The 15,074-nt window shown below is 37.9% G+C and overlaps 2 protein-coding genes across 2 annotated transcripts; one reads left to right on the forward strand and one right to left on the reverse strand.

The window, feature by feature from the left end:
* Positions 1 to 896: 896 nt before the first annotated feature.
* Positions 897 to 4,928, forward strand: LOC109179445 (dihydrolipoyllysine-residue acetyltransferase component 5 of pyruvate dehydrogenase complex, chloroplastic). The gene is made up of 6 exons (XM_019328949.1): positions 897 to 2,022; positions 3,236 to 3,427; positions 3,559 to 3,646; positions 4,138 to 4,208; positions 4,391 to 4,474; positions 4,563 to 4,928. The coding sequence occupies exons 1-6, from the start codon at positions 1,129 to 1,131 to the stop codon at positions 4,665 to 4,667; spliced, it is 1,434 nt and encodes a 477-aa protein (XP_019184494.1). The 5' UTR covers positions 897 to 1,128; the 3' UTR covers positions 4,668 to 4,928.
* A 974-nt stretch (positions 4,929 to 5,902) lies between these two features.
* On the reverse strand, positions 5,903 to 6,649 carry LOC109179338 (LOB domain-containing protein 24-like). Its single transcript, XM_019328843.1, has 2 exons — positions 6,488 to 6,649; positions 5,903 to 6,115 (listed from the first exon to the last, which is right to left on the reverse strand). The coding sequence occupies exons 1-2, from the start codon at positions 6,647 to 6,649 to the stop codon at positions 5,903 to 5,905; spliced, it is 375 nt and encodes a 124-aa protein (XP_019184388.1).
* Positions 6,650 to 15,074: the final 8,425 nt, after the last annotated feature.

Consider the following 15,074-nt stretch of genomic DNA (forward strand, 5'->3'; position numbering starts at 1 on the left):
CTAAAGAAAGCAGAGGCAGTAACAATTAGAGAGTCAATGAGCTGGCTTAGATCCTTCATCACTGATAAAGAGATCATTGAGACCGTCTCTCTACAAGAGGTTCAAAGTCTTAACTCAAACTTTGGCGACTTTCCTATCATCTTGTATTGAATGAGATTAAAATTTTATTGAGTATACTTACTCATAGTAGTTTAGTTTTCGTTATTTGATATGCGAATCACACAATCCATTTATTAGTTAGGCAATCTATTTCTATGGTTGATTGTTCAAAGTGGTTCGTGAATCTTCCACCCATCATTTATAATGCTTTATCTTCAAACCTGAATTAATATTATTATCTCTTTGCAAAAAAAAAAAAAAAAAAAAAAAAAAAAAACTCTAAAACCAAAATTATGTTTTTTTCAAGAACAAAAATATTAATTGGGCACATTTGCAATTTCCTAAAACTAAAATAACTATGCGTATGAACAACTCAACTGGTCATTGAGGTGAAAGTTTGGAAGAACTCAAAGTGAGGGATTTCTTGTGCACAGTGAGCAAAGTGAGGGGGTTTCTTGTGTGCAGTGAGCAAAGGTCTAGCCTCTGAGGGGGTTCTTTGTGGGCAGTGAGCAAAGTGAGGGGGGTTTTTTGTGCGCAGTGAGCAAATATCTAGCCTCTGTGGTTCATGTTCAGTTGAGTTACTATGGTCTAGCCTTTGTGATTCATGTTCAGTTGAATTATCATGATTTACATTCTCCCAAATTTTTTGTCGGATCAAAATGTGGAGAGCCGTGAGATTGGGGTTCAATCTTTAAAAGAATGCTAAATCAAGAATTTTATGATTGGATGATATCGCTGTTATCATTTTAATCAAGGATGTTAATATTATGATGTATGTGTTACATTATACAACTAAAAAACAACTATGCTAGTATTCTACAACCTTAATTTCATCACCATCTCACCGTTAACGTTGTTGAGACCTCCGCCAACTGCTTCTTCGATGCACTCGAGGAATCCATTCTCTACTCTTCCCTCATAAGAACATCGCCATTGTTTCAAGAATCATTCCCATTTCTGCTTCTCAATTCTCTGCAATTTTCCCAATTTCAAATCTACCGCGATTGTTTCAAGAAAAGAAAGAAGAAAATGTCTCGTCTCCTGCAGACTACCTTCATCCCCACTGCGCCCGCCTCCCTGCGCCGCCACTCCAACGGTGCCCCGCCGCTGACCCGTATTCGGACCCGCGTGGTGGAATCGAAGATCCGAGAGATTTTCATGCCGGCATTGAGCTCAACCATGACTGAGGGCAAGATTGTGAGCTGGGTCAAGTCCGAGGGCGACAAGCTCGCCAAGGGCGAATCTGTTGTCGTTGTCGAGTCCGATAAAGCGGATATGGATGTCGAATCGTTCTACGATGGGTTTCTAGCGACGATTATTGTGCCCGAGGGCAGTTCGGCTCCCGTAGGTTCTCCAATCGCGCTTTTAGCAGAATCCGAGGATGAAATTGCAATTGCCCAATCGCAAGTTCCGTCTCCTGCCCCCGCCGCCGCCGCCGGAGAATCTAAGCCCGCGTCTTCTCCGGCAGTTGAAGATGCCTCTTCCGTGAATGTTTCTTCTTCTTCTTCTTCTTCTTCTACAACTGCTCCCGCCGCCGCTGCCCTCATTGAAGCGGCGGCGAAATTGGGGTCCGCGGCGCACCCGGCATCGGAGGGAGGGAAGAGAGTGGTGGCATCTCCTTATGCGAAGAAGCTTGCTAAGGATTTGGGAGTTGACTTGAGGGGACTTTCCGGCAGTGGGCCTAGCGGCAGGATTGTTGCTAAGGATGTTGAAGCAGCCGCAGCCGCAGCCGCCGTCGTTTCTGCTGCCGTCAGTGGCGGCGCCGCCGCCCCGAGTGCTCCGGCAGTGGAGTTAGGGAAGACTGTGGCGTTCACTACTATGCAGAATGCTGTGAGTAGGAACATGGTGGAGAGTTTGGCAGTGCCCACATTTAGAGTAGGGTACACCATTACTACAGATGCACTTGATGCCCTTTACAAGAAGGTAACTTTATGCCATTAAACTGATTATTATGCTTGTGTGACATTGCTAAACACTTGTGAAAATGTGGATTATGGGAAAGAAGTGAGATTTTGTGAACTTAATAGACACTTTGAACTGTCAGGCCAGTAGCTAAATAGGCATGTAGTTGTCCCGCAGGGCTAGCTTAGTTGGTTCGACCAATCACCTTAAAGTCTAAAGTCTCGCTCCAGCGGCAGTGTGGGGTTTGAATCCCACTGGGGAATTTGGGGTAATTGGGAGATCTTGACGGATTAGAGGAAGTGAAGACCCCTTGTGCGTAGAGTGTATAGGCAGGGGTAGGAATCGGGGACAGACAGGGCTACTCGCGATTTACCTCCTCCAACCCCTCTTGGGTAGGGGCTCGAGGGCTTAGGATTAGTCTGACATTAGCTAGATACCTAATGTATCAAAAAGTAGGCATGTAGTTAATTGAAAATTAATCAATGAGAATATGAGATGACTAAATGAGTGTGTATCTTTAAACAATGGAGGTGTTAGCTGATTGGGTTAGTGGGTTTGAATAGTTGATAACATTAGTTGATTGTAGAAAAGAGTTTGGTAAATTAGCTGTTAGCTTATAGTTGATTACATACAAAATGACATTTTCAAAAAACTGATCGAAAAGCTACTTTAAGCAGCTATTTGAATTTTAGCATTTTGGAGCAATAAGTTGTTACAAAAAGCTAATTAATCAAACACTCATATTGATTGTTTAACCAATTCAAACAACTAATAGTGATCAAATAAGCCAAAATTGGCTGATAGGCTAGCTATTTTACCAAACAGGGCCAATATGTTGTTCTGGAGTTCCCCAAATTTATATAGATTGCTTGCGAATAGCTTTCTTTGCATTTGAATGATGTGTTCATAAAATTTGGGGTAGAGTGTACATGGAGTACAGGCAGGGGTGGGAACTTGGGGACTGACGGGGCGACTTGCGATTTACCTCCTCTAGCGGCTCTTGGACAGGGGCTCTGGCTCTTAGGATTAGTCTGACGTTAGCTAGATACCTAATGTATTAAAAAAAAGGCAATGTAGTTGATTGAAAATTAATCAATGGGAATATGAGATGACTAGATGAGTGTGAATCTTTCGACAATATGTTGTTTTGGAGTTCCCCAACATTATATAGACTGCTCGCAAATAGCTTTCTTTGCGTATGAAATTATGAATGATGTGTTCGTAAAATTTTTAGATCAAGTCGAAGGGAGTTACGATGACGGCATTATTAGCGAAAGCTACTGCTCTTGCGCTGGTTCAACATCCCGTTGTGAATGCAAGTTGTCGAGACGGGAAGAGTTTTACGTACAACAGCAGCATCAACATTGCCGTTGCAGTGGCAATTGATGGCGGGTTGATTACTCCCGTATTGCCGGATGCTGACAAGGTCAGTCGATAGTGTTTATCTTTATGTTTGTTCATGCCCCTTTTCGAGACAGCGTTATCCTTAGAGGGAATATGTCGTTTCGTGGATTTGATTACTATGTTGTAACAATGGTTTCGTGATATTCCGTATAGGTTGATATATATTCATTGTCAAGAAAGTGGAAGGAGTTAGTTGATAAAGCTCGGGCCAAGCAGCTCCAGCCTCAAGAATATAATACAGGTATTTAGTTAATACAAAGTATTATTCTTTCGTAACTCGGTCCAAATGGGAGCTGTTTTCTTTTCTTAGCTATAAAAACTCTCTTTCTTAACTTGATAATACTTGGTATATGATGCACACAAGTATCGTTCCTCTTCTAGTATTGTTAAACTAGTGTGTTTGAATGTGGTTATTTGAGGTATTAGTGTATATTGGATGTGATTCTTACGAGGTGCGATGTATCGATGCTCGCATTTTTTCGAGTTTGGTTACAAGTTCGACTCCCAATGGGAGTGGCCGGTTGGCCTTCTTGGTTTGAGCCGGATAGCTATGGGCAACCTAAGCTGGTTTACCTCCTGATGGTCCTTTGCCGGCTAGGGTCACAAGGGCAGGGTTTACGTTTTTTGCTATGGGCAATCGATTTCACGCAATAAGATGTTTTGGATATGCTATAACGTTTAGCTTATACAGCGGTGAAAATTGATTCGTTTTCATGTATTCTTTGTGTGCAGGCACTTTTACTCTATCCAATCTTGGGATGTTTGGAACAGATCGATTTGATGCCATCTTACCTCCCGGAACGGTAAGCATTTACAACTGAGTTACAAAAAAAAACTCGTCTTTTTTACTAGATTTGAACAAGTGGAGACAAATCTCGTTTACAAAATTTATGAAAAAGGATTCATACTACAAAATCTTAAAAGAATTCAACCGCTACTTTTGTAATTCATATATGAATGGTACATTTGAATTGTATTTTTGTAGGGTGCAATTATGGGCGTGGGAGCTTCGGTACCAACTGTTGTTGCCACGAAGGACGGAAGGATTGGCAAAAAGAACCAAATGCAGGTAGATTTACGGTTCTCTTAAGGAGCCTTAGAATTTTAGTACTTAATTCCTGCGTTTTCTTATGGTTGAAAAATGCAAAACGTTCCAGGTAAATGTCACTGCTGACCATCGAATAATATATGGTGCTGATCTGGCTTCTTTCTTGCAAACCTTGGCGAAGATAATCGAGGACCCCAAAGATCTTACCTTCTAGTTCTTCCTCATTGAAAATTCGAGGTTTTTTTTTTTTTTTTTTTTTTAGTGTAATTGCTCTATAGTTTTTAGTTTCATGATTGCAATTATATATGCCACCCTAATTGCGATTGAGAAGAAGAGAATCAACAGAATGAACAAATTCTTTCGAGTTTAAACTATCGTTTACATTTTTGTGTGGTCATGAACTCGGGTGAGACGAACAGCTGTTTCATCAGCTCATTTATATGAAATTTCAATTGTTTTGAGTTTTTTTAATCAACTGGAAATCTTACATTAAATGTTGGTCTTAATAATTTCTTACATTTGGGGATTAGTTCTTCTATGTATGTCAACATGTTCATCTTGTGCTTGCTGAATATTCATTTCACCCAAGCATTCTTAAACCCCTCCCTCATAAGTATAACATGTATGATTCACGGAATGAATTATGGAGAAATAAAAATTCTATTTTTACTACTTAGTTCGCTACAAGAATATACTTACAAATTGTACTTTTGTATTTTTGCATTTGTTTTGAATACAACTATACTGGAGCTCAGACTCATGACAACCTCTCAGAGTCACTCCATGTCACTGTAATTAATTTGTATTTTCGTGTTTGGTTAATTTAAAAAATAGAAATGAATAGATACAAACATATATAATTGTGTACACAGAAAAATAAATAATATTTATTTACTTGAATTTTGATTAAATCAAGGTAATTTAGGCCGTAATAAAGAATAAAGCTATTCTTAATAACTCAATAATAGTTAATACTAAATTCAGCAATAATATTTCTATGACTAAAAGTCTTATTATAAGTATATTTAGTATTCAATCTTGTTTTAGAGCATAATTTAACTGGTTAACTAGTTTAAAATAAGTTTATACATTTTGCTTTCTTAGCAATTGCAAAGTTTGAATTTTACCCCTTTAAAGACCAATAGAGACATATCTTACAATTTAACTCATCCAATTCTCTTCAAGGTCGTGGCAATAACGGAAATCATAAACACGTACAATAAATACACAAATTATTCGTAAACTGTAATAAGAAACACTATAAATATATTAATCGATCAATTATTAATAATTTCATAAACTTAAATTTTATTAAACAAGACCTTTATTAATTGAAGCAATGGCATTAATCATAGCTTGTGTGAAATAAACTTCGCCATTAATTTTTCACTTGCTCTACTCTCTTCGTATTAAAACATTTTTTCAAGTGAAATAGATTTGATAAAAAATTCATGGGAATTGAGGTTGCAAGCGACCTTGTTGTTGTGCTTTCGCAGCTTGAATCTCAGCTTCAACCTTGGCCAATTGGCATTGAAAATTATAAATTTGTTCATGTAAAATAGTGATTATTCCGACGCAACCATAAACCGGATCTTGAATTCGACAATGAGCCTCATAGTACAAGGATTCTGCAACATCACCTCGGTGATGCTCTTCCACTTTCTGCACGTTTTTATTCACAGCAACAACAAATTAATTAACAACTCCTTATGCAAATTAACAATTTTCTAAATCGACTATACACCCCGTGTATGTGTGTGTGTGTGTGTGTGTGTGTATATATATATATATAGTAATGGTTAAGAAGGATACAAACTTGTAACCACAAGGTCACGAGTTCGGATACGACCTTTTTGGTTTGAGCTGGTTAGCTATAAGGTATTTTGTGGACACGGGGTTTACCCAGCACACACCTTCGGGTAGTGACTGCGGGTCTCCCTCGTCACCTCAAAAAATAAAAAAACAAGAGAATGAGACTTTTTATTGAAATTTTATAAGGTTTTTGATGGCACACACACGCATACATATATATACCTGGAGCATCTTGGCAACGTTGCTAGCACCAAAGATTCTATGAACATAAGAAAATCTTTGAGGATCAGTGGGAGGAAAATATGGCAACAATATGCAATCTGAGGGACACCTTCTTCTCAGTTGCTTGCAAGCTGCACATCGACTATTACTACTTGAGCTCATAACTATCCTTTTCAGACATATCAATACATAATCCTATGAAAACCTTTGACTCACAAAGATAGATTTTTTGAATCTTTGTGTTTTGAACAACAAATCTGTCAAAATTCTATAGTATCTTTGCTATATATTCGTGTGTATATATATTTTGGGAGAGTATGTAGGTGGTAAAGAGAAATTTTTAAAAACCTAACGGCTAGTTGTGATGCTTTTTTTTTTTTTTTTTTTTTTTCTTTTTAAAAAATAATCTTTTTTATATTTTGTTTAAATTTATTTTGATACTAAATATAATTTTTAGTGTTGTAAGAAGGAAAGTTACTGGTAGGGCTTAAACTTAGTAACTTACCATCCAGAGATTCATTATAATTAAATTTAATTTACTTTATTTTCTCCATTCTTTTAATATCTTCATTTTCCCATTTTAAATACAATGTGATAAAAGAAGTCATTGTCCTAGGCATTACTGAAAATCTCGTTAAATAAGATTTTATTTTCTTCTCTCAAAGGGCCCCACACTCTGGCCCGACAGAATATTTGAGAGGATGTAAATCAGGGTGACTCAATAGTTTAGCGGAAGACTTTAACTTTAAATGATTGTCAATTCGAAGTTACAATGTATATTAATAGTAATATTTTAATTATTACTATGCAATGTAACCCCGATGGAGAAAAAAACACAAGAAATTGACTTGAAATTTTTTAATTTCTTCGTATATCAAAATGAACTCGCCAGATCCAATGAACTTCTCTCTAAGATTATTATTTATATGTTTTTATAAGAAATAAAATACGTTATTGCTATTGAAACGATTAAAATAATTTATTTCAATGATACTTATTTTCGAGAATACTTTTATGTATATATTTTTTTTTGATCTGAAAAGAGGGGGGAACCCCAAGCACAGAGGGTCATCCGTGCCTACTCGTACGTCTGGGCACCAAAGCCCCCAGTTTGTCTCTCCTGATAATGTCATCAATATCAGCCGGGGGCTCCAGGAGACTGCGATATCCAATCAAGTGCCCAAGAGCCTTTGTTGCCAACATATCTGTCGCCATGTTTCCTTCCCTTAGCACATGAGCAAAATCTACCTCGTTAAAACTCTCAGCGAGACTGCGACATCGACGGATGATGTTACTTTCACTAGCTTGGGAACCTGGCTCCTTCTGGAGAGTATCCACGAGGGCCTTTGAGTCGCATTCTATGATGATCCTCGTTGCCCCATAGTCTGTAGCCATGTGTAAACCTTGCATGATTCCCCAAGCTTCTGCCTCAGACGCCGAACAGCGCCCTATGTTGTGTGTAAAGCCCCGACACCAATTCCCTTGTGCGTCCCTGAGAACACCCCCGCAGCCCGCCATGCCTGATCCCTTGCAGCAGCCATCTGTATTCAATTTCAACCACCCGGTGGCCGGTTTCTTCCAGCCTCTCATGCCGCTAGCTGCTATTACGTGGTCTGCGTTTGGGGTTATCCTATTGTTGAAAGCAGCTTTGACCTCCAAATCATAATTCTTCAGCCACTCCAACTTCTGATCAATCATCAGGACCTTGGAGTTGAAAACCTCGTCACTTCGCCACCTCCATATCCACCAAAGCCTGGTGAAGAAACGCTCCGGCCAGTTCTCCGGAAAGCCCTCGCGTGGCTCGCCCTTCGTATTAATTTCCAACCACTCCTCCCAGGGTTGGTGTTGGAGGCGTGCGATCAACGAAGCGTGCAGCGTCCCCTTCCAGATTCCTTCCGCCGCAGGGCAAGTCCTGAAAAGATGGTTTAGATCCTCTATTTTACCTGCACAACGATTACAAAACAAATCAGTTGTTAAATGTCTTTTGAAGCGTTCCGCATTTGTAAGGACTTTTCCGTGGCGGACCAGCCATGCAAACATGCACATCTTAGCTGGTACATGAACTCGCCAAAGGTTCTTCCAAGACCCGTCGTCTGCGGATGCATCATGATTAGTTTTTAGCTTGTAAGCGGATTTTATCGAGAACCTCCCATTAACCTCAGGCTCCCAACCTATCCCATCTTCCATATGATCGTTGAGGATATAGCTTGCTAGGCGTTCCTTCGTTTCAACCGGCAGGAATCTGTCAAGGTTTTCCCATTTCCAACCTCTAGTGTCGTCCCAGTAGTCCCTAACATATGCGTAGAGATCCGGTAGAGCAAGAGGGGTTCGAAGCTGATCATAAAGGGGCTCCTGGAGTAACCATCTGTCCATCCAAAAGCGGGTGGTTTTGCCATTGTGAACTAAGCGTTTAATGCCTCTGTCCGTGATCTCCTTTTCTGAAACAATGCCCCGCCACACATTTGAAGCTTTTCGTGCAATTTGGGGTTCACTATTATCCACACCCGGGATGGCGTATTTCGATTTTAAAGTCCGAGCCCAGAGACTGTGTTCTTCCGCCTTGAGGCGCCACCTTAGCTTAGCCATATAAGCTGAATTCATTTCGCTCATGCGCCTTACGCCCAGACCTCCCGATGATCTAGCCGTGGTCACCAGCTCCCACTTCACCAAGCTCAATTTCTTCTGCTGTTCACTTCTCCCCCATATGAAGCTTCTCGTTCTCTTTTCGATCTCCAAACAGAGGCTCTTAGGAAGAGCCGTGGTCTGCATGGTGTAAGCTGGAATCGCATTCAACACTGATCTGGCCAAAACAATTCTACTCGCCAAGGATAGGGTTTTTGCTTTCCACCCCTCGAGCCGGACTGAGATTCGGTCAAGCAGATCTGAAAAGGTGTTGCACGTGACTCGACCGTGTTGGGCTGGCACTCCCAGGTACTTCCCCAAATCCGTAGTCCTAGCGATGTTCAGACGTCTTGATATAGTGTCTGCTACCCCAGGGTCTGTGTTCTTTGAGAAGAAAACCTGCGACTTGCTCAAACTTATCTTCTGCCCCGACACACAGCAGAACTGATCGAGGCAGCGTTGCACCACTTCAGCTTGCTCCAGAGATGCTTCCGTAAATAACACCATGTCATCTGCAAAACAAAGATGTGTCAGTGTAGGTCCAGTAGTTGCTAATTTTATACCTTTCCAAACATTTCTGTCTGTCTCCGTGGCAATGAGCTGACTGAGTCTCTCCATGCAAAGAACAAAAATTGCCGGCGACATCGCATCGCCCTGTCTAATCCCTCGTTCGGGACTGATAGGCTGAAGGCGTTCCCCGTTCCAGGTGAGGGTAAGTCTAGGGGTTCTGATACAAGTCATGATGAGATCCTTCAGGGGAGCCGTGAAACCCGCTCGTTCAAGAGTATCCTGAATGAAATCCCACGACAGCCTGTCATACGCCTTTTCCAAGTCTAGCTTTAAGGCCATGTAACCCTTTTGCCACGTTTATCCCACAAGGAATGCATGACTTCCCGGAAGATGATGACGTTATCCGAAATCTGTCTGCCGGGAACAAAGGAGCTTTGGTAAGGTCCAACAATCTTCGGTAAGATCAGTTTTAATCTATTCGTGATGGTCTTGGTGATAAGCTTGTAGCTAACATTGCAAAGGCTTATGGGCCTGAACTTTTTTATCGTTTCCGGCGCCCGGACTTTAGGAATTAAAGCTATGAGAGTGTCGTTTAAACCTTCCGGGAGAGTTCCAGTTTCAAAAGCATTTCTTACAAGATTAAAGAGACTGTCACCCGTAGTGTCCCAGGTGCGTTGATAGAAGCCTGCGTGGAAGCCGTCTGGCCCCGGAGCCTTGAAAGGTTTCATATCCTTGAGCGCGGAGTGCACTTCATCTTTGGTCACTGTTCGGTTAAAACGGGCCCAGTCCACTTCCTGGAGTCTTGGGAAAGAGGCATTCAGAAAGCAAGCTGGCCCAACATTTCTATCTTCTGAAAAAAGAGTGGTATAAAAATCCCTGATATGGTCGCGGAGACCATCGTCTTCAGTAAGCCATTCTCCGCTATCATTTTTTAGTTGTTGCACCAAATTTCGTGATTTCCTAGCTGTGGCGGCAGCATGGTAGAACGCTGTGTTCCTATCCCCCGAACAAATCCATTCCTCTCTTGATTTTTGAAACCAAATAAGTTCCTCCTGGTGTAAAACATCTTCCAAATCTTTTCTAAGCTTTATTTCAAGCTTGATTAAACCTTTATGGTGATTGTTGGCCAAAGCCATTTGAATGCCCCTCAGGCGAGACATCAAATCCCGTTTCTTTTTAAACACATTGCCGAAGGAGTCTTTGTTCCAGATCCCTAAGCCTTTGGCGAGGTTATGGGTGTTTTCCACAATACTAGAATCCGTTCTCCAGTAGCGTTTCACAATCACATGATAATAGACTTTCATGTATATATGATGGAAAATCTATTATCATGTGATTATAGATTTTAAGGTTTTGGAGTAAATTATAGTAAGTTTTAAGGTTTTAGCTTTCTAGAACATTATGGAAGTCATTCAGATTTTTTTGATATGTCATTTGGAATTTTATTTGGAGTTAATATCCTCTTTGTCCTATATTTATATGTGTTATTTCACTTTTAGTATTTTATTTAAAGAATATTCTACGTTGATTGATTGATTCCAGTATTATTATTGTTGTACTGTCATTTTTTTTTTGTCTTACATCAACAAAATATGTTTAAATGACATTAAATATGCAGACATTTTGGTCTATTTAGCCTATTATTTTCTTAGCCCCATTTGTTCGAAGACTTAATTCATTTTTTAGTCCTAAATTTATATGTATCGTTTCACTTTTAATAATTTTTTTTCCAGAACATCTAATGTTGGTCCTTGCATTGTATTATTGTGGTATGACCTTTTTTTGTCACGACATTTTCATGATTCATGATGTGTAGCTTCATCTCAAGAAAATGGTTAGGAACGTACAAGAAAAATTCATCTAAGGCCACAACTCATCAAGAAGTTGGTAATCGATCAAGAACAATCTATAGTTGAAGTTGGAGGTGGTTCTCAAGTTTTTTTTTTTTTTTGTTTTTTTTTGTTTTTGTTTTTGTTTGTTTGTTTGTTTTTTTTTTTTTTTTTTTTTTTTTTTTTTTTTAGTGTATCCCAGTGTTTTCACCGTCGGACACAGTAACTAATCCCCTCGCTGAACTGTAGGCACCTCTATTGGTGAGACAGTTGGCCTGAAAATTTAAGACTGTTCCATACCCAAATTAAAGTCAATAATAGAACTCTTGACCTTTAGTTAGGGATGGATGAGTCCCTTCCACTCAATCACACCCCTTCCCCAAGTTAGGTGGTTCTCAAGCTGGTGAAATTCAAGTCATGCAACCAATGGTAGATGATAGAACATAACACAACTTGATGAGTTTACTACTACACCTTCACAAAAGAAAGACAATAGCTTCACCTCATTATTGGGAGTTAGGATATCATGGAGAAATCCGAAGTTAAAGGCTACAACTTCCATGCATTCCAGTGAATAAACCATACCAAAGAAGAAAACACGCGGATCCATATTGGGGATAAAGACATATAGGATTAAAATCCAAATTGAAGTTGAAATTCAACAACACCTTCGAAGCCCCATAACAATAAACTGATTTAAAATGTTTTTGAAGTAGACTTGTTGATTATATTATTGTGAAGTAATCCTATGAATTTTTATGAAGTAGAGTTATGCACTAGACTTAGGTTAGTCATAAGGTAGACTTGTAGTTTTTTGCAAATGCACTTTTTGTTTTTTTTTGTTTTTTTTTTGTTTTGTTTTTTTTTTTTTTTTTTTTTTTTTTTTTTTTTGTTTTTTTTGTTTTGTTTTGTTTTGTTCTGTTTTTTTTTTTTTTTTTTTTTTTTTTTTTTTTTTTTTTTTTTTTGAAGGAGACTTATGTATTGCTAACATTTTTTTGTTCCATTATGCTATGAATGAATTGTGGATGTTTATGCTATTGATATGTATGACCAATGTACTTTTTTTTGAAGATATGGAAGAAAAAGAGCTTTCACCTTTAATTTGTATTGTTATATTACCAAGAAGAATAAAGGGGAGTTTTAAGTGGTTTATGAAAGAAGATGTTTAACATCATTTTAATGTCATTTAAAAAACATATTTGTTGACAGATGACAAAAAATGGTCATGCCATAATAATGTTAAGATCAACGGGGATGTTCTGAAAAAAATGACTAAAAGAGGAATGACACATAAATCTAGAACTAAAAAGAATTTAATTAACTCTTAGAACAAAGAGGAGCTGAGAAGAGAAGATGATAGGTTGAATAGACTGAAATGCTTTCATATTTAACGTCATTTAAACAGGTTTATTAACGGAAGACAAAAAATGATCATGCCACAAAAATACTAAGATCAACGGAAAATGTGTCTAAAAAATGACTAAAAATGAAATGACAGCTATAAATCTAAGACAAAAAATGAAATTAACTTTAAGATTGTCCATCATTTAATTTTCACTACTTGTCTAAACCTATTGCTGCAAAGGAACTGACCCTTTCAGTTGACCTCGGCGTCTGATCCCCAAGTACACCCCCTCCTAAAAATTTTTGTGTCTCCTTCACACAACTATCCACGTTCAGCATCAGGGGGCCCTAAATCGGCCGGTGTCACTTGAGGTAGCTACCACCCAACTGCCAGTTAGAGCCTCCAGCCTAGCTCCATGGTGCGCTTAATATATAGGCTTAAGTGCTTGATCATAAATATATTTGTGAACATTATTAAATGAACACTAAAAGAGCTTGTTTACGAACATTATTAAACGAACACTAAGCCAGCTTGTTCATGAACATTATTAAACAAATACAAACGAGCTCGTTCACAAGCTCTTAGCAATCGAACCTAAGAATGTTCAGACTCTGTTCGTTTATTAATTGATTGAGCTCATTAATTTGTTCATTTATTCTCGTTTACCTTAATAAATAAACATAAACGAACGCTTACCGAACACGAACATGAGTAATTTACCGAAAGCTCTATTTGCTAACATAACACTCCTATCTAGTAGTAGTGTAGTGAAACTATTTATAAATAACTATGTACACAGAAAAATAAATAATATTTATTTATTTGAATTTTGATTAATTAGGGTAATTTAGGCTGTAATAAAAGAATAAAGTTATTCTTGATAACTCAATAATAGTTAATACTAAATTCAGCAATAGTAGTTCTATGACTAAAAAGTCTTATTATAAGTCTATTTAGTATTCAATCTTGTTTTAGAGCTTGTTTTAGAGCGTAATTTAACTTGGTTGACTAGTTTTAAATTGTTGTAACCCATTAGCTCATTGCTCAAAGAATAACTCATTGATCAAAGACACTAGAAAGAAAAGTAATAGAGAAGGAGAGAAGAGAGTGATATCATTTCATTTCCACGGCATCATCTTACAAAAGGATTACACACATATATAATATAGAGTAATAATGGCATACATAATGAGACATTAATATGTCTGTTACAAACGTTACAAAATAATGGCCACCATTAATATATAATTACAACACTCCCCCTTGGACATTATTTGTCCATGATCTTGCCTCGTTAAAAACTTTCTAGGAAAACCCTGTGGGAAAAACCTATACAAGAAAAGAGTACAAGGTATAGTATATTTAAATATATTCATGTCTCGTTAAAAACTTCACTAGGAAAACCACATGGGAAAAACCTAGTTTGAAGAAAAGAGTACATGATATTTGTAAACTCATATATTGTACTGATTGCCTCGTTAAAAACCTTAACTTAAGAAAACCTCGTGGAAAAAACTTAGTTAAGGGAAAAAAGAGCACAATTATAAGCCTTCAAGGCATAATCTTCAGGATATTTGGGGTTTGTTTACTTAAGTATTTATATACAACTTCTCCATTAATATATCATACTCATACCTCATTAAAAAAAAACCACATGGTATATATATGCTGTAAAAGGTATAACTATTAGTCATTTTAAAACCCAATCTACGGGATTGACTCGAGTGAATGTACTTCCTGTCTCCCCCTGAAGATAACAATCTTCAAATTCTACATTGCCTGTAAAATCATTGTTTCTAAAGGGTGTAGAGATGGGATATGGTACAATTTTCAGGATTGTCATTAGAATTTATCATATTTTCTCATGATCATCTGGACCAATAAAATTATTTATAGTTTATATTTTGTTGTTCCCCCTAAATATAATAATTTTTCTTTACCTACACATATCAATCTTATGAATATTTGTAGGTGTACATTTGCTAACTTGTCACTAGAGCAAACCTTCTGAACAAATATTTTATCACTCTTCTGGAGTTCATGTGGATCAAGGTATTTTATATCATGAAAAAACTATATACGTTTTTATCTGTAACAAGTATGATGACTTCATGCCAAAAAGCATCAATACGAGTATTTGTACCTTGATTTGCTATTCGCTATCTCATCTCATAACTTAACATCATTAAACTCTTTATATATTTCATTGATGTTTACACCATAAATATTGACTGAGATAATAAATAAGTCCATTATCAACTCTTTATTGAGCACATAATGG

Source organism: Ipomoea nil, unplaced genomic scaffold (genome assembly GCF_001879475.1).
Source record: "Ipomoea nil cultivar Tokyo-kokei standard unplaced genomic scaffold, Asagao_1.1 scaffold0900, whole genome shotgun sequence".
Taxonomy (NCBI): domain Eukaryota; kingdom Viridiplantae; phylum Streptophyta; class Magnoliopsida; order Solanales; family Convolvulaceae; genus Ipomoea; species Ipomoea nil.

Coding starts and splice junctions, on each gene's coding strand:
- LOC109179445 (XM_019328949.1), top strand. CDS start 1,129: ATGTCTCGTCTCCTGCAGACTACCTTCATCCCCACTGCGCCCGCCTCC. Junction 2,023..3,235: donor TTGATGCCCTTTACAAGAAG/GTAACTTTATGC, acceptor TAAAATTTTTAG/ATCAAGTCGAAGGGAGTTAC. Junction 4,209..4,390: donor CCATCTTACCTCCCGGAACG/GTAAGCATTTAC, acceptor GTATTTTTGTAG/GGTGCAATTATGGGCGTGGG.
- LOC109179338 (XM_019328843.1), bottom strand. CDS start 6,649: ATGAGCTCAAGTAGTAATAGTCGATGTGCAGCTTGCAAGCAACTGAGA. Junction 6,116..6,487: donor ACGTTGCCAAGATGCTCCAG/GTATATATATGT, acceptor AAAAACGTGCAG/AAAGTGGAAGAGCATCACCG.